Source organism: Electrophorus electricus, unplaced genomic scaffold (assembly GCF_041902795.1).
Source record: "Electrophorus electricus isolate QZ-2024a unplaced genomic scaffold, ASM4190279v1 Scaffold177, whole genome shotgun sequence".
Taxonomy (NCBI): Eukaryota; Metazoa; Chordata; class Actinopteri; order Gymnotiformes; family Gymnotidae; genus Electrophorus; species Electrophorus electricus.
The window spans coordinates 59307-85293 of NW_027658458.1; the positions used below are offsets into that span (position 1 = coordinate 59307).

The 25987-nt window shown below is 39.3% G+C and overlaps 1 protein-coding gene across 2 annotated transcripts; it reads left to right on the forward strand.

The window, feature by feature from the left end:
• Positions 1-619: 619 nt before the first annotated feature.
• Positions 620-25541, forward strand: LOC145655116 (ephrin type-A receptor 3-like). 2 transcript variants are annotated; one of them, XM_081708899.1, is made up of 4 exons: positions 621-827; positions 8966-9030; positions 13238-13898; positions 23059-25541. In XM_081708899.1, exons 1-4 carry the CDS (start codon positions 743-745, stop codon positions 23157-23159), a joined length of 912 nt encoding a protein of 303 aa, XP_081565025.1. In that variant the 5' UTR covers positions 621-742; the 3' UTR covers positions 23160-25541. The 2 variants fall into 2 exon arrangements, with proteins under 2 accessions (XP_081565023.1, XP_081565025.1); XM_081708897.1 differs by lacking the exon at positions 23059-25541 and having other exon boundaries at positions 620-827; positions 13238-14375.
• Positions 25542-25987: the final 446 nt, after the last annotated feature.

Consider the following 25987-nt stretch of genomic DNA (forward strand, 5'->3'; position numbering starts at 1 on the left):
CAGGAGATCACTGCTGATGCCTAGAAGTACAAATACATGTCTATCTTAAACAATGATGAGTGCAATAAACAATAAGTGCTAGAGTTTGTTAAACAACATCAGTGTAATAAACAATATCCTACAATAAGTACTAATTTAGTCAGTCAATATGGGAGCAGGGTCCGTTGTCATTTAAATATTCCTCGAATAGATGGGTGTACAAGCCCAGAGTGCAGCATTGGTGATTTTCCTGCACTAACACCGCTACTAAACTTAGTACTTAACTGATTAGGTGAATCACATGCTTGAGGAGGGAAATAGTCAAACCGCTGGACTTATAGTCCTTCAAGACCAGAGATGGACATGCAGACGATGTACAGGCCCCTAGTAATAGCTAAAACTCAAGTTCAAAATAGCACATAAGAATATATTTACAAGGTTTTATGTATTTTCGTCTTTATAAGGAGGAGAAAGGGACTAAACTTATGGAATGTGTTGCAACGTGCTCTCGTCTTTACGTTCCTTGTGCACAATATCTGAATTCTTCTGATAACTCTAAGACTCGTGGTCTGGCACGTAGGACCCAGCGGAAAAAGAGACTGCAAGAGCGAACGAGGGAGCGAGAGACTCCTCCTCGTCTCCGGTGTCAAACTTGACATCAGCCCTGAGCCGAGAATGGTAACTTGTGTCGGCACGGGAGCCCTCACATCAGTGGCGTGCTTCATGGAGTTATGCGCCTCGCGTTGTCCTCTGAATTGCCATCATGGATTGCAAGACCCCAATGCTTTATCTTTTCGTCTTCACCCTTATTTTCCGCGCCGAACTCAGCATTTATCCTTCCAATGAAGGTAAGACGACGTTTGCCATGAGAGACCTGGGGTGGGATATAAGTGTACGCTTCATCCCAGCGTAGGCTATCCTGCGACGGAGACTAACGGGACTAACGGGACTGACGGTTTTTCCTTAAAGTCGTCCTGACACATCTGATTAAGCTACATGGAACATTTGACTGCAAACAGTTCGGTGTTCGTCCTCCAGAAATTTTAACTTAGAAAAATATGTGAATTTCATGGTGTACTTTAGTTCGGAGTTGACTGTGAAGCAGTATTCTCGAGTTGTCGTCGGTTCTGGAGCCAAACTGGGTTTATCTGGGTTGACGTATCGAATAACGAATGCCATTCATTTCGCAGGAGGCTGTGTTAACTTAGGGGACTTGAACAGCACATGAAAATAAATGAATTCCGACCACTCATGAGGACGTATGGTGTCTGTGCGCTACCGCTATTTTTCTGTAGATAGACAATTGTCTTTGGTTTTAATTCATTCATTTAATGATGACATATACATTGCACCGATCGATAAGTATGTGATCGCGCAATGTTAGCCAAATGAGTAATTCATAAACTGTCTATTTCAAACTCGTTTTATGCCTTATATATGTTTAGTGAAACAAATTGAATTTATCATGGGTTTCAACCAACCAAAAAAAAAGCAGTTTAGTTGATTGGACAAAGGCATAGCTTACGCTCGTTCAAAGCAGATCGCCTCATTCTTTCGCTTCATGAAGTTGTCACTTCACAAATTATGTATCGGTTTAAATAAAGTTGGTAATACTGTCGTCTATATATATGTAAATATATGAAACAAATGAAACCAACCATAAACATTATGACTTAGCATGCTTTACACTTTGCGGCCTTAGCTTGGGCTAGAATGCCATTTGCTTATTGCAGCACCAATTATTTGACTTTTATGACTAGTACATTAAAGTAAAAATAAAGGCTCAAGTGGACGGCGTACATGTGCATGTTTGTCCTGAGTATAAGCAATAAAAGGGTAAAGGTTTAGGATAAGATCTTTGCGTTGGCACAGTATGCAGCTTGTATGTGCATCTCATCTCAACGGGGAAACTGTTGATCACAGCATTTACTTAAAAATACTTTGAAATGGTCACAAATGATTTCACTTCAGCAACTGTTTACATAATTAAACAATATTTACGCCATAGTTGAGACGTTATTTCTATTAATTACTCATGGCCTACATAATCCACTAGTAGGTTACAGTAAACGAAGCTGGTTGGCAATACCATACAACCGCAAATAAACAAGTAATGTGAAACAAACGTTAGAGATTTTTTTTGCCATTGATTGTTTCTTCTTCACGCAAAACTGAGATTAGACTAATATGATTGTTCTTTAAAGTCATCGACCGAACATAAAGACTGAGTCTAATATAAAAGACTAGAAAAAGTTAATTACCTACGAAGTAACAAATACTAAAAGATGTTTATAAAGTTGTATCTTGTTAGTCCACCGCCAAATGTATACGTTATTTTAGTATATATTTTTTCGTCTCCTGTAGAAAATGTGATCAGTTCAAATTTTTACTTTGGTAATTATAGTGTTTCCAGTAAATCGTTTTAAGGGTAATATCACTTAATGTTTACAACACTTCCAGAACTGAGTTTTGTCATTTCAATTGCCTCTGGTGTTTTGTTACCGAATTTCTAAATTTCAGTTGGTGCACATGCTCTCGGTTATAGCCTGAGCTTATGGCCTAGTTTATAATGTCGGAGGCTAAAACAGACCTTTGCTGTACTGACAAGTGAGACTTACCATAAAAGCACAGTAGGTTAGACTACAAATACCTGCTCATATGAACGACTTTCTGAATCTTTCTTTCTTTCGTCTGTCGATTCTGTTTAAGCTTAATTCACATAGTCTTCACCCAGATGCCCAGCAGTGATCCAATGAGAAAAAATAATTTTCTCCTGTCAAGTTATATTTGAAGTTTTAAACTGTTTTAGTTGTGAGATTATACTCTGTAGTTTGTGCACGTCAAGAACGAAAATCTCACCAGTGAGTGTCAGTATAGAGCCATATGCACATTCATTAATGTAAGTTGGAGGAAAGTCCCATTCCTCAGCTTTTCAGTCTCTTAATTAATTTAAAAGTTGGGAAAAAATGTAAAAAATAAAAAATAAAAAAAACATTTATTTATATACTTATAAGTAATTTACTTATATATATATATATATATATATATATATAGATAGATAGATAGATAGATAGATAGATAGATAGATAGATAGACAGATAGATAGATAGATAGATAGATAGATAGATAGATAGATAGATAGAAAGATGGAAACCTTGTGTACTTAATTACATTATACAGTTATTGTAGCGGTTGTTTCTGACTCCTGTTAACTTTCAACTAACGAACTGCCAATGATAATCTTTTTAAAGATTAGATCTTGGAATTATTGAACGTTTTTGTGCTTAGAGTAGACATTTTAGTTTTTTTCTAAGGTCAGTTAGAATCTCAGCGGTTCTCAAATAAAGTGCCAAATCACTGTCCGAGAATAAGGTGACAAGTTTCTCAGCACGATAGAATTAGCTTTATAATCAGTAGCTTTTCTCTCTGAAATTTCTCTATGTGACTGGAAGTACGGTATGTATGACCGGAATACAAAACAGGGCCCCGTTTCCCAAACAGTTCGTAGGGTGAAGCTCATCTTAAACGAGAGAGCGACTGTCATTCTCCAGTTATCTATGATCTCCGTGCTACGGTACTTTTGGGAAACCCATCACAGTTCATCATAGCATACAGTCGTAGTTGGAACGCAGCATAAGATAAAGCTATAGGCTATAGTATCTGTATTAATGATAAAACATCGCATATGGAGTTCGGCTTGGAAAAGATGTTAACCGTTTGTCATTAGGCCTAAACGAAGACAACCTCGCTTTATTCTGGTTGGGTTTAGAGGTTATAGCCACTGTCGCCCTTGGCTTGCTCACTGGGAGCTTGGACTTGGACATTAGTAAACTTGCTTTGTGACATCTGTTGTAAAAAGCGCTATAAAAATGCATTTGATTTGATTTGATATAATTTGATAGCTCAATAGTGGTCTTAGGAAACATGAGAAAAAGTGTCTGTTGTGACCTGTAACCATCACTATTACTATTGTTGTTATTAGTATTGTTATAAATGAAAGTATCGAAGATTTTTCTCGATATTTTCATTTAATTTCCACCTCAAAAGGAAGATCCAAAACACGCGCAGTTTATTTTATACATTTATACGAGTTTATTGCATCATCTGGTCTGAATTAATCCAACTAGTTGAAGAAATGTGTTTATGCTTTATGATTTGGGTTTATGTAATTTCCGGACTGCTTTGCGGTGTGGTGCGCAAAAGCGCATAGAGATCAGGCGAAGTATATAGTGGAAATAACTGTTTTAGTTTTTTGCTGAAAGATTTGTACTACATGTGCAACATTTTTGTAATTTTACATGCTTGATTTCTTTCTGTTAGAAATGTGATTTTTTTTTTTTTGTTCAAATACTTGAAATAGTTTAATAGTTTAGTTCTTGTTTAAAACTGGTTGTATAAATACTGGCAAAATTTCATAAATAGTTCCAGGACGATTAGTAGTTCACCTGCCAGATTGTTATTTTCCTTTATAATACACAGCATATGGCAGGAAAAAAAGCAGGAACTCGTTTTTATATTTTCGTTAATCTGGGCTGGCTGCCTACACAAACATATTTCTATTTAAAGAAGCAAATATTTTTCTGCCTTTTAAAAAACACTATATAAGTTAAGTTCAACTTAGCCAAACCTGTGGAAAAAGGTTTTAATTCCTACTGTCCATACTCTGGCCATACATTTTTAAACATATATGGGATACTTTGTTTAAGACAAATAAGAGATAAATATCACTTGTACCTTAACAAAAAAAAAAACCTACAAATAATTTAATTCTATATATTTTTACCATAATCAAAGCATCAAACTAATTTAATTTCCACATATGATACATGCATTCACATATATTGGATGTTGCTAGTGCAAACCGATACCCAGCGCTGACTGCTAGTCCTGACACATGCGCTGGCTGTCAGGGGACATGGAGGTGCGTTAGGTCCCCACTGGGAAGGCCTGTGTTTCATGAGCAATTGTACCTTTCAGAGGTGCCAAAACGTTGCTTACACATAGTGCATTTGGGCCGGCAGTCTGCTTGGGCCAGTGCTGGCGTGCGGGAGGAGGATTCTCGGGAACTCGTAAGGAGCTGACCAAGAGAGAAGCTGCGCATTGGCTGGAGCAGCAGACACACCAAGACACAGCTGAATTATTCATTCCTGAAAGTTTAATACTTAATTACAGCCATGCCAATGTAGGTGTGACCTGTGATGATGTCTTAGTTGTACCTATATAAGGTGTTATTTTCCTAAACTTTTCATGTTTATTTTTAAACATTTAAAAAGATACAGTTCAGCTAAACTTTAAAACTCATCCAAAATTGACTTTTCATGTGTCTGTTGTAAAGCAACAGTATAGTTTTCAATGTTTTTGTATCTGACGCACATACTGAAACATTTGATTTGAAAAGGAAACACAGCATTTAATACATGCATGTATAGAAGGACACATATAATTGCTTATCTTGGAGAGGCTGTTGTTGTTAGATGTTGCTTAGATGTTGGGAGATCACTGCGAATTGTTGTCCAAGCCAATTAAATGTTCTCTGCTTCATTCTAAAATCCTCTGAAAATGGTCCCCAGCTCCAGCATGTGTTCTCCACACTCACAGTGTTGCCTAAACCAGGCCTTAGCAGCTCTTGTCCCTGTGTGCTGCTCTTCAGGGTTGCTGCGCCAACTGAGTCTACTGATTCCCATCTTAATTCAAAAACAGATTTAATTAGCTACCTGAAAAAGGTTACTGAAAAAGGTTACTGCAAAAAAGTTGAGTTTATCCTCGGAGACCATATTGCTCTCTTGCTAAGCATATTCAGATCATAATTAACTTAACAATGACTTTTTAACAATGGTATGTTAATATTTTTCCAGAAAGCTATTAAACATGTGTACTTGTTATGCCCTTAGCAGCCATAATTGATATTGTGAGTGTTGGAGAGAGAGGACTGTGGACTGTCTTTGGATATTTCGTGAAATAGAACCTTTGTTTTTTTCTCACTGCTGCTGTGTTCCATGAAGGTGCTTTGCACTGATGAAAGGAAAACAATAGTTATTGTTGCAGGGATGATTTAGCAGGACCACGGACGCCCATGGGCAGCCTGTGGTTGTGATCTTAGATTATTGTCTCTCTTGTATTGATTTACCTGTTTTGCCTTGTTTTGTTTGTTCCCATGGACGAGCAATGGAATTGCTAATAATAAGTTGAGTTACCGTACAAAGGCGGTGCTCTGTTGGACTTAGAGGAGCTGCCTGTTGTTCCCCACTGCTGAGTGTGTGGTTGGGTGGGTGGTGTCTTTGGCTGTGATTTCCTGCTCCTACAGCTGGAGAATGTGCCTCACCAGTATAGCCATCTAATTTTCTGTTCTCAAATTCCCCCGGTCGGCTCAATTTGAGACATCGGCTCGCCTCATTGAGAAATGTAAATTGGAACCAATGGAGCTGGATAGAGTGGCCATTATCTGACATAAGCAGATATCTTTATTACAGTTAATAGGAATTGGTCTACTGTTTGGGAACAGCCAGCTGTTTGGCTGGAGCTCAGGTAAGCCCCCAATTTTGGAGTTTTGTGTTGGAATCTGATAATGGGCTCTCAAATCTTTGTTTTACTCCAGATATCCAGTGTTCACCAGGACAAAGAGGCACCACTCTCTGTTATTTTATGCAGGTCTGACTCAGGATTTCTTGGTTTTAATACTTGCCATGCTTCATGTCACATTTTTAGATGCACTGTTAGATTTTGCTTATAAAATGAATGGATTCCCAATAAAACATATTTTACTGAGCCGCTCTGCTAAAATGTCTGTTTCTTCATGTGTGACCTTGGCAGTGCCCTTGCTTATTCTCTGTGCTATTGTTTTTTGAGGGGGGCATTGGGGGGGTTAAATGTTTGCTGGCAAACGGTCCAGTTCGAGTGAGCAGCATAGCGATTAATCCTGGGTATGGGCACCAGGCTTAGTGCTCCACATGTCAGCTGTGATTATGCATTTATTGTACATCGATGGCAGTCTTTGTTCTCTTTGTGTGTGCGAGAGCTTTGCTCAGTCAAACAGCAGTCAAGCTAAGGAGAGCAGGAGATGGAGAGATGTCAAGAGTTTGTCACAAGAATTAAGGTGTCTTTTCAGATATTTTCCTAACTCAGATCTTTTATAGAGTACTGCAATTTTAAGATTTATAGACTCACCATTTTGTCCTAATTTTACCTTTCTTTTCTTTTTTTCTTTTCTTTTTTTGTGGAACAGTGTATATCGTGTTATATATATATATATATATATATATATATATATATATATATATATATATATATATATAGTATAGTATAGTGTGTGTGTATATGTATATATATATATATATATATAGTATAGTATAGTATAGTGTGTGTGTATATGTATATATATATATATATATATATAGTATAGTATAGTGTGTGTGTATATGTATATATATATATAGTATAGTATAGTGTGTGTGTATATGTATATATATATATATATATATATATAGTATAGTATAGTGTGTGTGTATATGTATATATATATATATAGTATAGTATAGTATAGTGTGTGTGTATATGTATATATATATATATATATATATAGTATAGTATAGTGTGTGTGTATATGTATATATATATATAGTATAGTATAGTATAGTGTGTGTGTATATGTATATATATATATATATATAGTATAGTATAGTGTGTGTGTATATGTATATATATATATATATAGTATAGTATAGTATAGTGTGTGTGTATATGTATATATATATATAGTATAGTATAGTATAGTGTGTGTGTATATGTATATATATATATATATATATATATATATATATAGTATAGTATAGTGTGTGTGTATATGTATATATATATATAGTATAGTATAGTATAGTGTGTGTGTATATGTATATATATATATATATATATATATATATATATATATATAGAGTATAGTATAGTGCGTGTGTATATGTATATATATATATATAGTATAGTATAGTATAGTGTGTGTGTATATGTATATATATATATATATATATAGTATAGTATAGTATAGTGTGTGTGTATATGTATATATATATATATAGTATAGTATAGTATAGTGTGTGTGTATATGTATATATATATATATATATATATATATATATATATATAGTATAGTATAGTGTGTGTGTATATGTATATATATATATAGTATAGTATAGTATAGTGTGTGTGTATATGTATATATATATATATATATATATATATATATATATATAGAGAGAGAGAGAGAGAGAGAGAGAGAGAGAGAGAGAGAGAGAGAGAAAAGTAGATAGATAGTGTTCTAGTTAGTGTTTAACCCTTTATGGACGTCATTAAACAAGACCTGACAGAGTACAGAATCACTGACCCCACAAACACAAACTGCAGCCTTGAGCTTCAGATATTAAACATCTATTACACAACTATCTACAGATAATGCCACTAATTCTTTATTTCAGAACATTCAAATTAACCTACATATACAAAGCCTGAGTGTATAGAAAGATTAGTGTCTTTTCACAGCTTACAAAATTATAACAAATATTGGATTTCATTCAGATGATGCTCGTGAGATAATGGGAACCATTTGTGCACTACTTGCCTTGTTAAAGATTCCTATCAGTGAAGTGACACACAAACCCACACAAAAAAGGATAGTGTAGATATCGTCATTTGAGATACCACCACCCACTGGTAGCCTCATACTGTTACCAGGGTAGAGGGATTGCAGCTGAAATGACCTCTTGATGGGGGTAACGTTTCTTATCCCTGAGTCTGCAACAGGATGGGTCTGATCTACTGAGAGAAGAGGCTTTCACTGTTTGTTTAATTTGATGGTGCCATGAGACCAGTGCAGCTGAATAAATACTCTGCTGGTCAGAGCATTCTCGTCTCCTGAGGGACGAGTGGGAGGGTAATTGAGGCTAACAAGGATAGATGCTCATTTGACTTTTTTCTTTGTCTTTCTCTTTTCCTGCAGTTAACCTGTTGGATTCCAAAGCAAGCCAGGGGGAGCTGGGATGGATATCATATCCATCACATGGGGTATGTATGACAGTGTTAAATTATTCTCTTTAGTGCAGGATGCCCACAAAATATACAGTAGTCAAATTCTAATTTTTTTAAATTTTAGATTTTAAAAAAATATTTTTTTGTTGTTGTTCTTCAAACCTAGGAACATAAGAAACCAGTGGAGATTAAACACAAAGTTCAGGATATTTTAAAAACCCCTGTTTATAGCAAAAAATCATAGGAAACACATTGTAATATGCAGAGCAAAAATAACATTTAGAATAATCAAACATAATAACACAGCCCAAAACCACAAAAGACTAGCAAGTCTCCAGACTAATTTTATTCTGTTTCCAAAGTTCCAAGGTCATAGTGTCCAGTAATGGCCATGTTTATTTCTTATACTATGAATTGGTCTCATGGGCTACTCAAACCATTTAAAAAACTTTATTAAGTGTTAAAATTACTTGCGGGCAGTTGCTTGAGGGTAATCCAGTGATTTGTTCCATATAGCTGCCAAAGATGGTTCCCCTTGTTCTCTTAATTGTTCGCACTGTCAGTTATAGAGCTTATGTTGGGTGTGAAGAAAATATAAAGGAAAAGGGAGAAAACAAGAAGTGAGAAAATATGCCTGTGTTCCATGCCAAATGTTTGAGTACTGAAAATATACATTTATTTCTTGCTAAGGTTACTGGTATTAAATCTAAACAAGCATGGTTTAAACAGTCATGAATGTTTAAACAGGCTGAATGGAAGTTGAACTATTCCAGTTGCTTTCTGCTGTATATCTAAGTACACAGATTTATTTTGCGAGTCCCATTGTCATCAGTAGTGAAAGAGAATGCAGAAAATCAAGTCTTCAAGGTGAATTACTTGTAATTACTCATGGCTTTCCCCTAGTTTGTCCCAATAAATCGTTCCCCCTGAGAGCCTTGCCCTCGAAAATTCTTTCAAATAATGTAGCGGCACGGCACTGACACTGATGGATGGAGCACCCGCCTTCTGCCGGTGTAAGCACAAATCGGAGTGGTTAAAGCAAATTAAGGGATAAACCCCTCGGACGTTCCTTGTATGGCCACCTTCTGGAATAAGGACAGTAAATCTAAATCAGATCAGTGTAGACGACTCTTTAAACATGCAGCGCTGTTTATTATGACCCCTCCAAATTACATCAGTCCTTCTTTATTCTCTGCCAGCAGATAACTGTGTTTTGCACCACATTTACCCAGTGATAGGCTGTGCCTTACTGCCTGCAAGGCTCTCTAGTAGTCTGGTGCCACTCTGGAAATTGTCTGTGCCAGGGAGCATAGGGTTGAAGATTATGGCTTGATGATCCATTGCGGATTAGGGACTTGGAATGTCATTTAATGTTTGGAGTCATTAAATCCTTGGGTGGCATGACTTTAGCTCTGTTTTAACCCATTTATGTTTGTTGAATAAATTATGAATTTTTTGTCATACAGTGGTGGACAAAAAAAAACTCATGAGGCTCATGTTTCAAAACCAAAAGGAATTGTTTCATGGAACTTTCTGTGTACAGAGAAATAGTATCTCCTTTCCATTTCATAGAACGTTTCAAATAATAAGTAACTCTATAATTTGCTGGAAGGACCATACCAGTCCATGTCCAGTATGCTGCACTATAATCCATTGAGACAAATTAGGCAATGAACTCAATGAATTCTCATATTACATTTCTAAACTCACTTTTCTAATTGTGCTTTTCAGTCAGCTAATACCCATATTTCTGGAAAGTCAAAAATGTCAGTGTAATACTCAGACTCATTTCAAAGATCTTGTTCTCATAACAGATTTTTTTCTTTTTCTTTTTTTAGTGTCATGAAAGTGAAAGGTGCCCGGCTGTATAAAGTGCCGAGAAAAGATGTTGTATAAACTGGGATTAGCACATCACATGTCTGTAGTGGGTGAAATGGGTAGTTCACGTCTTATGGTCCCACAGTCATAAAACAGTGATGGAAAGGCATTGACTGACAGGCCACAGTTGTCATGATGGCCTAGTATAGCAAACACTCAGTTACGTAAGAAAAGGTTATAAAGAAAGCAAAAACAAAAAGGCTTTTTCATAAAGGAAAAGTCTATGAAACAATAAAACTGGGCTTTAGTTGGTCCTTAGTTTTTGTAGAGAAACGTTTGTCTGGTATGTGTGTACGTACAGAAAATATGTATGTACAGTATGTGATGCTAGGTGAAGGAAGACCTAAATGTCAGTCTTCTCTAACTAATGCTAGAGGAGGATGTAATGTTAGAGGAGGATTATGGTTTTTGTACATATCTCTGAAACATAAACTCTGCTCTGCTATGTCCACCTGTGCCAGGGAATCTATTAAGTGAAAGTATTTACCAGTTGGCCTGTCCTCACTGTATGTGTACGTGAGGGGAGTTTGGCTAAATCCCCACCAAATGAACCAACTGTCGATTTTCACATTTCCCCGTTGCTTTTCCTCTCTGGAGGGATATTACAGTTGTGAAGCAATATTTGCTAGACTGCTAGTCTGCCTAAATAGTGCTAAGTTGGAAAGTGGAGAGGTAATGATGCTCTGAGAGTTTATCTTGTAGGAACAGGTACCAATTGAAAGAAACATCCAAGCTTAGGCCTTTGCTTAAAGTGCCATACTATTTTTCTATATGCCTGGGCTTGTGCCATGATGATGTTATACAGTGTAGAAGACAGGTCCTGTAATATGATGTTCTCAAATGTGTGATCTACATATCTTATATGACATTTCATTTGCTTTGGCAGCTATGGTTATAGTGCAGTCTTTCTGGGCAATATGATAATACACTGCAGCCCAAGCACCTGGGTTTCATTTGGGCCATCAAGTGTGCTGGCTAGCACAAGCAGGCAGCACACACACGTACACACACACACACACACAAATCCTCAATGTATGAAAGTAATTTAGACAAATCACCACCTAAATTTTCCAGTAATATATTCTACTTTGCATCACAGTTGTCCACTATGAAGCACATGATATCAAAAACATTTCATTCAGCTGTGGTCATAGCAACTAGGTGATATCTGCAATCTGCAGGATCTGCAGATATACCATGCAATTTTGTCAGCTAGCTGCAGCTACTGTTTTAAACAAAGGCTTTAGGGCCCTATTCCAGAATTTCATCTAGATCTTCTGGATCTGATATTAATTAAATTAATTAGTGGAGTCATGCTTGGAAATTGGTGCCTATTAAAAGTTATCCTTAATTAAGCAATATGTGTAATTCTATGCATAAACCACTCTATATTGTTGAAAGACTGCCAGAAATTAGGGGCAATCAATGTGTGTCACTGTTGTATGGGTATTTGTAACAGATACACTGACCGAATGGTCACATTTGAAAAGTTTAGTTTATGCTACAGCAAAGCCTTACTCTGGAAACTGAAAACATTTCTGGTTTTTAAGAATCTACATATATCATCTTAACACAACTTGAACCTCAACTCCAGTACATCTTAATGTGAGATTTCCGTATGTGAAAGGACAACGGTTTGACAAGATGACATTTTACTGCACTTCTGTACCAATGTCAATATCCATCTTTGATATACCTTACTGCATGGTGATGATGGCATGACATATGATAAAATATCATGCATAAAATTCTAAAGAAGTCTTCTAAGCTGTGCAAATGTAGAAGTAAAATTGTCTTTAAAACATTTTAAACGGGCATTTCATTAAGTACAGCCACAGATGAAATGAAGCAGTTCTTCGGTCTGAGAGCACACTTGTTCTGTCTGGTAATGAACAGCTTAGGGCTACTAAAGAAGGCTTGCTTTACTCCGCCATGGGCTTTCATAAACTTCAGCCTGAAGGAGAGCCAGGCTGTGCTCTATTATTGTAATAGGAAACACAGCTTCTAAGTTCTTCATTTATTCTCCTTTGTATATTTTAAACCTGAAGGCCTCATGATTCTAAACCACAATGTCTTTGGACACCAACTCTCACATGATGAAGTCTGTGATACAAACACACTTTACAACATTGTTAGAGGCTATTCATTATGTTACAAATTAATTATAGAAGAAAGGACAAAATATTGATTTGAAGCGATTCATTATTCTAAATGTAACTGTATTTGAGACATAAATTAGCCCAGCTCTCATGTGATATGCATTGCATTGTGATTTACTTTGTGTTGAAGTTTATAATGGACCTCAGTGGTCTATGGCTTTGAAGTGTTCCCTGATGACCATGTCTGTTCCCTGTCTTTTTCCCAGTGGGAGGAGATCAGTGGGGTGGACGAGCACTACACTCCTATCAGGACCTTCCAGGTGTGCAATGTCATGGAGTACAGCCAAAACAACTGGCTGAGGACCAATTGGATCCCTCGTAATTCTGCCCAAAAGATCTATGTGGAACTCAAGTTCACTCTGAGAGACTGCAACAGTATCCCTCTGGTGCTGGGGACCTGCAAAGAGACTTTCAATTTGCACTACCTGGAGACTGATGAAGACCAGGGCAGTAAGTTCCGGGAACACCAGTTCTCTAAAATAGACACCATCGCAGCTGATGAGAGTTTCACTCAAATGGACCTGGGTGATCGCATCCTTAAGCTCAACACAGAAGTGCGAGAGGTGGGTCCTATGACCAAGAAAGGCTTTTACCTGGCCTTCCAGGATGTGGGGGCCTGTGTAGCTCTGGTGTCAGTGCGGGTGTACTTTAAAAAGTGCCCTTTCACAGTGAGAAATCTGGCCATGTTCCCAGACACTGTGCCAATGGACACTCAGTCATTAGTAGAGGTGAGGGGCTCCTGCGTGAACAACTCCAAGGAAGAGGACCCACCAAAAATGTACTGCAGCACAGAGGGAGAATGGCTGGTGCCTATTGGGAAATGTCTGTGCAACACTGGTTATGAGGATCGAGGAGTCACCTGCCAAGGTACAGCCTCTCTCGCCTCTTCTTTCTCTCGTTTCCTCTCGCAGTGCCTTCCAATTCATGGGCCATTATTTTCATCTTTTCAGTGTCATGTACTAGTGCCAGTGCTGTGGACCAGTTCCAAATGGGACAACAGTATCTTTGGTAACAATGCCATTCATTTGTTCAGCTTGTTTCTTCATATTTTGCAATACCAACACTAGTATTGTTGCTTAACTGACTGTTAATGTTTCTGAATCCATGGGACTGTTGATTTTGTCTGCTATGCAAAGAGCAAAACTGCTTTACTCACAGAGATACAGACACACCCCAGATCTGTCAGCCATAACGTGTGTATGCTATGAAGAGAGGAAGAGTGTTCTGTCCAGGAGAGGGACATGAGTGTTCTGTCCAGGAGGAGAGGGACATGAGTGTTCTGTCCAGGAAAGGGACATGAGTGTTCTGTCCAGAAGGAGAGGAACATGAGTGTTCTGTCCAGGAGAGGGACATGAGTGTTCTGTGCAGAAGGAGAGGGACATGATTGTTCTGTCCAGGAGAGGGACATGAGTGTTCTGTGCAGGAGAGGAACATGAGTGTTCTGTCCAGAAGGAGAGGGACATGAGTGTTCTGTCCAGGAGAGGAACATGAGTGTTCTGTCCAGAAGGAGAGGGACATGAGTGTTCTGTCCAGGAGAGGGACATGAGTGTTCTGTCCAGGAGAGGAACATGAGTGTTCTGTCCAGAAGGAGAGGGACATGAGTGTTCTGTCCAGGAGAGGGACATGAGTGTTCTGTCCAGAAGGAGAGGAACATGAGTGTTCTGTCCAGGAGAGGAACATGAGTGTTCTGTGCAGAAGGAGAGGGACATGAGTGTTCTGTCCAGGAGAGGGACATGAGTGTTCTGTGCAGGAGAGGAACATGAGTGTTCTGTGCAGGAGAGGGACATGAGTGTTCTGTGCAGGAGAGGGACATGAGTGTTCTGTGCAGGAGAGGAACATGAGTGTTCTGTCCAGAAGGAGAGGGACATGAGTGTTCTGTCCAGGAGAGGGACATGAGTGTTCTGTCCAGAAGGAGAGGAACATGAGTGTTCTGTCCAGGAGAGGAACATGAGTGTTCTGTGCAGAAGGAGAGGAACATGAGTGTTCTGTCCAGGAGAGGGACATGAGTGTTCTGTCCAGGAGAGGAACATGAGTGTTCTGTGCAGAAGGAGAGGAACATGAGTGTTCTGTCCAGGAGAGGGACATGAGTGTTCTGTGCAGAAGGAGAGGGACATGATTGTTCTGTCCAGGAGAGGGACATGAGTGTTCTGTGCAGGAGAGGAACATGAGTGTTCTGTCCAGAAGGAGAGGGACATGAGTGTTCTGTCCAGGAGAGGAACATGAGTGTTCTGTCCAGAAGGAGAGGGACATGAGTGTTCTGTCCAGGAGAGGGACATGAGTGTTCTGTCCAGGAGAGGAACATGAGTGTTCTGTCCAGAAGGAGAGGGACATGAGTGTTCTGTCCAGGAGAGGGACATGAGTGTTCTGTCCAGAAGGAGAGGAACATGAGTGTTCTGTCCAGGAGAGGAACATGAGTGTTCTGTGCAGAAGGAGAGGGACATGAGTGTTCTGTCCAGGAGAGGGACATGAGTGTTCTGTGCAGGAGAGGAACATGAGTGTTCTGTGCAGGAGAGGGACATGAGTGTTCTGTGCAGGAGAGGGACATGAGTGTTCTGTGCAGGAGAGGAACATGAGTGTTCTGTCCAGAAGGAGAGGGACATGAGTGTTCTGTCCAGGAGAGGGACATGAGTGTTCTGTCCAGAAGGAGAGGAACATGAGTGTTCTGTCCAGGAGAGGAACATGAGTGTTCTGTGCAGAAGGAGAGGAACATGAGTGTTCTGTCCAGGAGAGGGACATGAGTGTTCTGTCCAGGAGAGGAACATGAGTGTTCTGTGCAGAAGGAGAGGAACATGAGTGTTCTGTCCAGGAGAGGGACATGAGTGTTCTGTGCAGGAGAGGAACATGAGTGTTCTGTGCAGGAGAGGGGAGTGATCTATGGTGCAGGCATCCCCAAGGAGCATCTTGAAGCAGTTAAGCTTGTGAAACACTTCTCTGTATCACCTCGTCAGGAGACATACAAAATGTGTGTTTGGCATCCAGGACAGTGGGGCTGGAGGTGTGTGTGTGTGTGTGTGTGTGTGTGTGTGTGTGTGTGTGTGTGTGTGTGTGTGTGTGTGTGTAATAAAAAGATTTTAAAAGTTTTAAAATGTTGTATGTTCCTCTACACCAGCATTTTTAATAGTGTGGGCAGTGTTTTCTATGCCATGTCACATTCAGAATGTCAAGTTAAGTAAGAATGTTAACATTTCAATGGCTAAGTTCATTACAGAGAGAGCTGTCTCAGAGTATGCATTCTAAGCTATATATTTTGTCTGGCATGTATAATTGTGGAAAGAGCTGTGGTTGAGAGGGCTGATAATAAATTGGCTGGCAGCTGGCTTGCAGAGAGTGAGACTCAATCCTGCCTGTGGTATTATTTGAGTTAAGCTGGCTCCCAAGAGAAATCACTATACCTCATAAAGTGCTATGTGTCTGGCCTCCCCACTCCGACTGGGTGCTGAGATGTTTGGGAATTTTGGTATGTTGTTGTGTACTCTCTAATGCTCTGGATGTGTGATTATTGATGACTGGAAACTATTCAAGTAGATGAGTGTATGTAAATGTGTGAACCTGCCTTGGAAAAAGAAAAATATGGAGTAATTTAATAATATCATAGCAATCTATGATAAACATATATTATGAAGGGATTATAACCATGATTTGATCAAGAGCCTGAAACTTATTAACGCCCCAAATACGATAAGAAACATTTTGGGTCCTATTTCCAATACAGGATAAGTGTACTGTTGCTCTTTACATGTTTAATGTAAAACTGGAGGGAACAGTGATTTTCTCATTAGTATGATGTGCTACTTAAACACACTGCTTAGCTTTTACTGTTATTGTAGATGGGAGTTAGCTCACAGAACAGCCATGAACTGAGGTCTGGTATTTGAAAAACAGGTTTTAGTTTTACTGTTTGTCTAATACTGCAAGGTGTACATGATAACGGTTTACACATATATGAAATAACACAATTGCACTGCATCTTATATGTAATTTGTTATAGGGTATTATATTGCCAGAAAATGATTTGAATTAATATTTCCTGAAATTTGTATTATTTGTGCATTTATTATTTGTGTAAATTATACATTTCCCAAAACACAAAAAGACTGTAATAATTTTATAAGCAAAGGAAATGGCCAATGTCAGTTCCATTGTAAATTTCATAGTAGTCAACTGACATTTATTATAATTCTTACTAACAACAATAACAACAACTTTGTTGAATTACATTTCTTTTTTTAATGAAATGTTTCTGTAATCGGTGTTGATCAAAGAATTTGAAAAATCCCTTTGAGATTTTTAGTGAGATTTTTTCCCGATCTGTTATTTGCCCAGTGCACATCATGTATAACGTATGTGATTTCGCCCTTTCTCATTTTACCCCAAGAGTGGAATGAACCATAGAAGCAGCCAAAATGATTCTTCTAGTGAAACTAAATACAAAGCTGATGTCTGAGGCCTGACCATACATGTCAAATAGTTGTGCATGGTCGTGCGTTTTGGTTGGCTGGTTTTCTAGCCTGTGGTTTGGCACGAGACTGACAACCGCGAAGGTGACCACTCCGACGCTTGATCAATCCCAGCACCATTTGTAGTATGTAAACCTGGCAACTGACAAGTGATTCGTCGTGTTACTTTAATGTGCAGTGATAACGACAAGACAACATGAGTAAGTGAGAGGATGAGGGAGTAAATTAATGACTAAGTTAACAACTTAATAAATCCCTAATTTATGTTTGGATAAATTCTATCAATTACTTTGCAGCATTGCAGTAACTGAAACTGCTTCATCCTGATCACCCTGTACTGAAAATGGATGTGACAACTTATTGCTGTTCTGCTTGACCATTGCATTAAGATCACCATTTGCTGCATTATCTTATTTGTGTGCTGCTTTTTTCTGAATGTTTGGATGGATTTGACAATCTCTTATTAGTTTCAGGACAGGCTAATGGACACTAATAAGGGCTTGTATTACCAGAGTGTGACAGCTGCACCTCCATCCTTACAGCCGCATTTGCAGGGGAAGTTCTGGATTCACGGCTCACTATGCAGCCCTGCGGTGTTAACAGATTGATTACTGTGGGGAGCCTGAGTGTCGCTTTAACACAGATATTTTGAGGTGTGCAGACTTTAACACATTGAGTGTGCATCTGAGTCATAGGGAGGGCTTTCACACAGGTCCTTTCCTGAATATTTCATGTGCTGTTTGTGGTGAAGGGCTGCTTTCATGCAGTATGTGATTGTGTGTACATAAACATGTGTACGTGTATATACGTGCATATTGCGTGTTTGAAATTATTTAAGTTTGCAATGCATCACCATGCAGCACATTTAATTTCAAACACTACCTAAGTGAAACTGTGTGTGAGAGAGAGACAGTGTTTCTCATTGACCATAAGCAAAGAAATACAACTGGAGGAGAGATTTAAGATTTAATTGTGTTTTTTAGATGTTTACCAATAGTTCTACTGAACAGCATTAACAATAAGAGGGTGAGAAAAATGTAAAGTCTTAAAACTCTGACATTAGCTTTATTGCCAGCATATTGGTACACTATGAGTAAGTCACAAGGAGACATGAAAGTATGTCCTATTACCATAATGAACTCAGCACATGAACTGTCTAATATCTGTGTGAAATTCTTTTAACCATAATTTGATCTTAAAACAGCAAATAAAAGGAGTATATGATCCGGATGTCTGTCTGCTCGCTGGGCTTCCCATGTTCCCAGCTGCCACAGGCCTCCTTTGAGAGCCTCAGTGGTTTACATTCCTCCTGGATTTACCAGGATATACAATCCCCACACTCGCTGTCCCTGATTAGTTATCAGATCTTATTAATGCTGCTGCAGAAAGTTCAGTGGGATGTTTTAACAGGCCCTTAAAGCTTTCCTGGATGTCAAGCCTGAAAACTGCCTTTAATTCAGACAGATGCTATTCTTACTTTTCATTGAGCTTTGAGCACTAATCTTGTTTGTGTGATGCGCTGTCAGGCTTTGAGCCCAGGTTTAGTTCCAAAGTTTGCCTTTCTCTCTCAGTTAAGAAGTTCGACTCCTTGCAATGAAGGGGCCATGTCTGTCTGCACATCAAAGTGTCCATTCAGCAGAGATATACATCTTATCAGAGTTCTGTATCATAGCTTCCTCTTAAAATATTTAAAATGGGTTGCTTTGTTTGAATATCATTATCTAGTGGTTCTGGTGACGATGATGTTGCCTTTTAATGCTCAAGGCATGTGCTCAAGAGTCAGTAGGTGTGCTTCAGAGGGACTCATTCATTTCCACCTGGTGAATGCTAAGTTTGACTTGTGCTATTCTCAAATACATGTAATGATGTTACATCAGTATACAAGCAAGGTATTTTGTTACCGTTACAGAAAAGATTACTGGTAAATTTAAAGATTACTAGAAGTGTTCCATTACAACTTGACAAGGATAACTTACTCCTTATTTTCCTTTGTTCTTCTCTTTCTTCCCTAAATGGTTCCTTGTATATATTAACGAGTGTATGGTTCCGGCTGTTGTCGCACTTCAGCAACATAGGCACTGACTCTAGCCTTTGAAGGTTTAAAACACGCAGAACGTGTTGTCTTCCTACACTGGGTGTGGTCTTTCCTTGCAATTACTGACTGGAGACAGACGTGCTTTTGCAAACTTTTTCTGGTACACTTCATGCCTTTCTTTGCTTTCATTACTGCACACTAAGCATTTTGAGTGATACTAGCTTTATTACAAGATTTTTATCCTGAGCTGTGGCTTTCCCAATGATAAGGCAAGATTAGCTTTTCATGGACACTTTATTTGGGTCATATGAATTTTATATATGTTAAGTAAAATTTACCTTGATTAAGTTACACATCTTTCATGTTCAGTTGACAAATAGTAGATCACTGGATTCCAAACAGCCAGTCACTAACACTACAATTGTCATATGTTCTGTTATCATTATAAAGTGAGAAACTCCTGTTTTCACTCTGTTTATCATGCCGTTGGAGCGAAGAACCTGGATTATCATGCGCTTTCCAAGGTACACCAATTTTTAACCAGAAGTTACGCACTTTCTTTGGCAAAATGGTGAAATAGACAAGTGTTCTATCGCTGAGGTGTGTTTTACTCAGTATTTTCCACAAAGAGTTTGGAGTCATTTTCACTAATGCCATAACATTCCGTACTTGTCTGGGAGGAGCCTACCGAATTAACAAGCGTGCAGGCTGGCCATTCTGCAGCACAGGGACTCAGCAATGCCGGACATCTGAAGAAGGGACATGTTTTACACATCTGAATTGTTCATAAGTCTGCACAGAGGCACTGCCATGTTTCATACTGGCTAGCACTGTATGGGAAAAGTGTTCCAAAACTCTTTGGAAGAAAAAAAAAAAACACAGAAAGTAATCAGATTGTGTTACTTTAATATAGCAATGCTTTACATTACTTTACATTTTGCAATACAAACATTTACATTTTTGATACATTTTGAAATTGGTGATCAATAAATTGTAACAGAATAAATGTTTAAACTAAACTTCCAAAAAGTGAAAGAAAAATGCAGCAAAGCAAAAAACAAACAAAAACATTCTGCCATACACAGCTTGCTGTCACTCACCCTACACATACCCTTTGACCTCAAATGGTATTAATTCAGACATTCTCATTTTTTCACAGTGATCTAAGTGCTACCAGTCATGATAGTAGTACCCAAGGGCACATGCTCCGCTGTGGGAGCCTGCTCATTGGAGGAGGCTGTAGGAACTGTGATTTTTTCCATCTCTGGGTTTCTTCCCACTGATGCTCTGTGAAAGTGGTCGGGCTGGCGGTGCTCGGACTGTCCTGACTGGAAGATCAAAGGCTGTGCTTGCGTGCCTAGGTGTCGATCGTATGCCACGTGTTTACTATCACTCTCCACACTCTCTCTAAATGCTTTCCCCTCTGTTTTCCCTCAGACGCACTTGTAGGGCTCATGCATGTTGTCAAGACTTCACCGCAGGTCGTCCTACTGCTGATGGACCACATCGTTGCTCCCAAACAGCACATCCTTAAAACGGCCAAAGTGCTCCCACATGAAATGAAGGACAGAGTGTGAGATGTTCTGTTTGTTAGGATTCCAGTGCTTTCAGGTTTCATCATATTCAGGCCATTTGCAATAATGAGAAGACCAAATGGGGCTTCTGACCAGGCTGCTTTTGCTCAGATCTGACAGATTTTCACTTATCTTATTATGTAATGTGATGCTTACTGTCACTTCCTAATCAGGGCACTTTCACACCGTGAGAACAGTTACAGTCCATAAATATCTCCTTCCTTGTGTATTTGTGAGTAACATGTCTATAGAGACTAGATAGAAAGCTCTGCTTAAATGTGCATTGGACTAGCATCTTTGAACATGTTGCACATCAAACGCTGAGTTCCTTTCTAAGGAATAGTTTGGTTTATGTTCAGACTTTGTTGGTTGCCATAACACTTAGTTGTACCCTCACAGTAAATCATATTGGGAGGTTATACTTGTGTCTGAAAGATTATATGTGTATAATTGTGTACCGTACCAGAACTGGAATAAGCATAGTTTTCTGGCCCAGTGATAAAGAGCCTCTGCTCGCAGAGCTTGTTTATGTTGTGCATGCTCTTCAAGAACAGCTCTTAGGATTGTGTCCTCCATCTTCTCCTGCTTTTGGAGCAGGAGGCCAGTGGTTTGCTGAGTGCTATCATTTACAATGACCCACTACAAGCGCTCAGTAAAGGGGGAAAAATGGTTGCCACAGAAGTCTGCTTGATTTTCCATTTGTTTGCTGAGTGGGCTTGCTTGGGAATGCTATGTTACTTCATTGCCTCCCTTCGTCATACGAGATCCAGACCCACGAGGGTTGAGCTTGTTAGCATTTAGCTGGAGTACGGGTGGAGGTCGTGAGGGGTCATGAGGCCGTGTGTGCTGCAGGGAGCTGGGGCTCGGTTCTAGGGCTTCGCCCACTTCATCTCCTCAATGCTTTCTGTTCCAGTAGGCCCAGGTTTTATGAGTCAGACCCATGGCCTTGGGATGCAGGGAAGGTTATTTGTGTCTTTACCTAGTGTGGTAATTGTTTGACACCTTTGCAGGCTGGAGCCTTTGTTCCTCAGAGTCAGTGATTGCCAAGTTTGCTTGGGCCTTTTATGCTGAAATTATCCTTCATAAGCTTGGGTGAGGTCCCACATGGAAGTCATTATTGTACCTCAGACTCACTGCATTTGGTTTTTCTATCAATTGAAAGTTAGGGAACACTTACACCCTCACTATTTTTCTAGCTGCGTATTCACTGACCCCAAAGCGTTTTTCACAAGAAATACTCGGGCTGGACATTTTCCATGGGCAAACTGAGGTGAGATTATTTCAGGATGGTTTTACAATGCAAGAACTATACATTAGAAATCCACAAAGGTCAACACAAGAATCCAACCGTTTCTTTAGACAACAGCACAACATGGAAAAATATGATGGAAAATATGAATTTGGTTTATTTATGTCAACAGTGTTTTATATGTAAACAGTTACAGTGTTGTAACTAGTTTAGTGTTGTTATGGTATGTTGTTATGGTGTGAAAAGTTCAATTTTATTATTTTACAAGTAATTCTGCAGTGCCTTATTTATGTAGCCTTTGTAAACCTTTCCATTTCTACGTTTATTTCATGTTTCTCCGGAAAGGCCCTGGGAGGTATTTGACGTTGGAACATCACATCATTTCACTTTATATAACAAACCTTATTAAATTTGGGTAACACCCATTGCAATAATACTTTTCACACAAGCATCAGTTGTTGGGGAATCCTGTGGGAAAGGAGCGGTCTGAATAACAAGCGCTGCTTTTTTATTGAAGACACTATTCTCAAATGCTGACCCAAGAATTATGTGTGTGGGGAAGAGAACAGCATAAAGGCACTGAGACGGGCCGAGTGTCTGGGCCTCTGCTCTGGTCCCCACACCGTCCCTCCTCCCCTAGAGCTCCAATCTATTCACATAATCAAAAGCGTGTTTACTTTTCCAACTGTTCCTTTATCACTTCACCTTTCAGGGCTCCGGAGTGGGCCAGAAGGGAACGGGTCTGGAGGGAGCTCCAGCCCAGGCAGAGCTTTTTCTGAACGGGCCTGGAGTTTTTCACTTCAAAGATGGTAACCACAGGCCCAGGAATGTAAGCCTCCAGGCTGCAGATGCGGCCACTGGCTGATGCTGTTTATTTGGGATGGACCCCGGTGGAGGATGGACGTGGGCTGGAGGGGGTGTGCCTGTGATGGATGAGCGTGGTGCTAGCCTGACAGCGGGACAAGGCCCCTCTGGCACCCAGTGCTGCAGGCACTCCCGAGGCCAAGTCCACCCCTCACTCAGTCCACACAGGGGGAAGTAGACCATTCACCAGGCCAAACACAATGGCAGCCTCTTCTGGCACTGTGTGTCTGTTTTTTTCTTTTCGATTTCAGTTTTGACAGCAGTGTTATTAATTAGCTCTTAACTTAGGCTGTTATGCCTCTGTTGCTTTTGTCTTTGGTAAGTGAATGTCTGTTATTTGGCTAAAAGAACATCTTCTCATGAGGGAAACACTTTTAAAACAATATGTTGCCAGATTAGTATTTCTATGTTAGACCTGCCATTCTTAGAAGATCTGCCCAGATTCCCCTGGCTCCACTGGAGAACACATGCTTTCTGTGGTGTAGACCTTGGCCCTGTGCTTAAAAGCTGGTGTTTTGGGGCTGTTTCGTTTGTCTCCAGTGTTTCATCTACATCAGTGCAGCAGGTGGTAGCATTGGAAACCTCATTTGCTGCTATAGGTCTGAAGACAATACTGTTTGTTTAGGAATGACACTACTGTAAATGAGTAAGCTCTCAAGGCATTTGAAATGCTGTACTTACAGTTACAGTAGACAGCACAAACCAGATGCTAAGATTTTAAAATGAATTATTGTTAGTATATTATCTTGAAAAGTAATCACCAAGCCTTCCTCAAAGTGCTTAATAGCTTGGCTACATTGTTGTGCAAATGTTTGTTTATTCTTTTGTAAATGAGTACATGGTGTGTTTTGTTTGGTTGTGTCCTATAGGCTTCTGGGATAGTTCCCACTGTCTGTGTGTTCCTACCAGTAACTGTGAGCTGCAAGGCTCCAAGCAACAAAGAGACTCTCATAATACCTGCATGCTACATGGCTGTTCTTATGAATAGATAACTGCTAGAATGTTCTTTATACTGTGCATTAAGCTTTTGAAACATAAATTACACAAAATCATTAGCAAAACATAATAGATTTGGTCTGATAACACTATTATCTAACATAAGAGGGCCAGTTTGCTAAACCTTAATTAAACCTAACTCTAGACTAAAGAGAATTTCCAATGATTCACCACTGGCAATGCAACTGGTAGAATCAGGTTTATTCAATGTCCAATAAAATGGTCCAGAATAATCAAGGTTTTTTAATTTAAAAAATAATAAAACGTTGAAATCACTGGCTCAAAATAAAAATGTTTGCTTATGTTTATATATTACACGACATTGCATGTATAAAACAAATGATAACTTCCATTATTAACATAAAATAAAATTCCACTCATATATGCCCAGGTGATCTTTTCCATCCTCTAAACTAACCGAGAGTTCACAACCAGAATACTGGGTGAATCTTCCGAATGGTGGTGGAGAATGCTCAAATTCTTGACATCCAGTCAAATATTCCTCTCTTTTAGTAAAGCTGTCTGGGAAAACACAGTTAAAGGTGAAAAAATCTGCTGTATCGATGAATGCAGGAAGAGTTCACATCCAGGAGTTCCAGAAAGGTCTTCTGGCTTTGTTCCGTTCAGCTGGACGAGGGGATGGGAGTAAGAGAGGACTACAGAAAGTGGCAAAGAGTGAAAAAGGGATAGATTGACAGAGCGAGAGAAAGGGAGAGCGAGGCAGAAAGACAAAGGGAGAGAAAGAGGCAGGTCAAGGAAAGGACCTACATAGTTCCTTTACAGATTAGCCTGCTGAGTGCATGCATCACTCCTGAGAGGATGCAGTTTCTGCACCCTCAGCTTATTAAAGTGTTTCAGGCTCCAGTACACTTACACAGCTCCCCAGCCTTTTAGCAGGCCCTTCACCTCCAATGCCAAGCATAACAGTGGATCTTCCAGAGCAGCAGTGCGTGGAGGCTACAATGGATACCCGGAAAAGGCTGTGCTTGGGGGCTTAGGTTGATGAAAGCCAAGATCCCCGAGGCTCAGCCGAGACTCAACAAAGCAAGCTTTTCTGTTGATGTTCTGTGGTGATACTATCAGACAGTGCTGTAAAGCCCAGATCCTGAAGCATCCTGGTGCTTCAATTCAGACATCAGATCAGAACTTGTAATTGAGAAGTGGCGGGAAGAACAAGCTCTTTGATGTGCCACTTAAAGAGAGGACAAAGGAGGAGACCTTTAAAGGTTGTGAGTTGCCTTTGAGACGACCAGTGACCTTTCAGGAAGCCACTGTTTGAGAGACGTCTTTAAACACATGTGGTCAGAGCAGGGGACCGTGGAGACTGGAAATGCCACCAAGGACAGTCCACTAAGATTAATATACACATTGTGCAAAATTAACTGGAGGACATTTTCACCCTCCTTTTCTTGTTAATCTCTCAACATGTTCTTCCAATACAAATCCACAGAGGTGTCTGTCAAAAGGAGTATAACAATCCAGTAATTGGGTTTAAAAAGAGTTGGTTCTTTGGATTCCTGATTTTTGTTTGCAATACTAGATACAAGAGAATGTATACTGTGCTATACTTACACAAAACTGGCTTTATTAAAGGAAGGAAACTTATTCTTATTGCAGAGGAGTTTTGGTTACAAAGCATTCTTTCTCTTTTTAACCAAATAGGTCTGAGTTCCATCGCAAAGAAATTTTCTAGATTGGAAATTAATAGCTCAAACATTATTATTTGCTCATCACCCTGTCCTTGATCTTGGCACTTGACGAAGGAATGTCAGTCTTCTGCC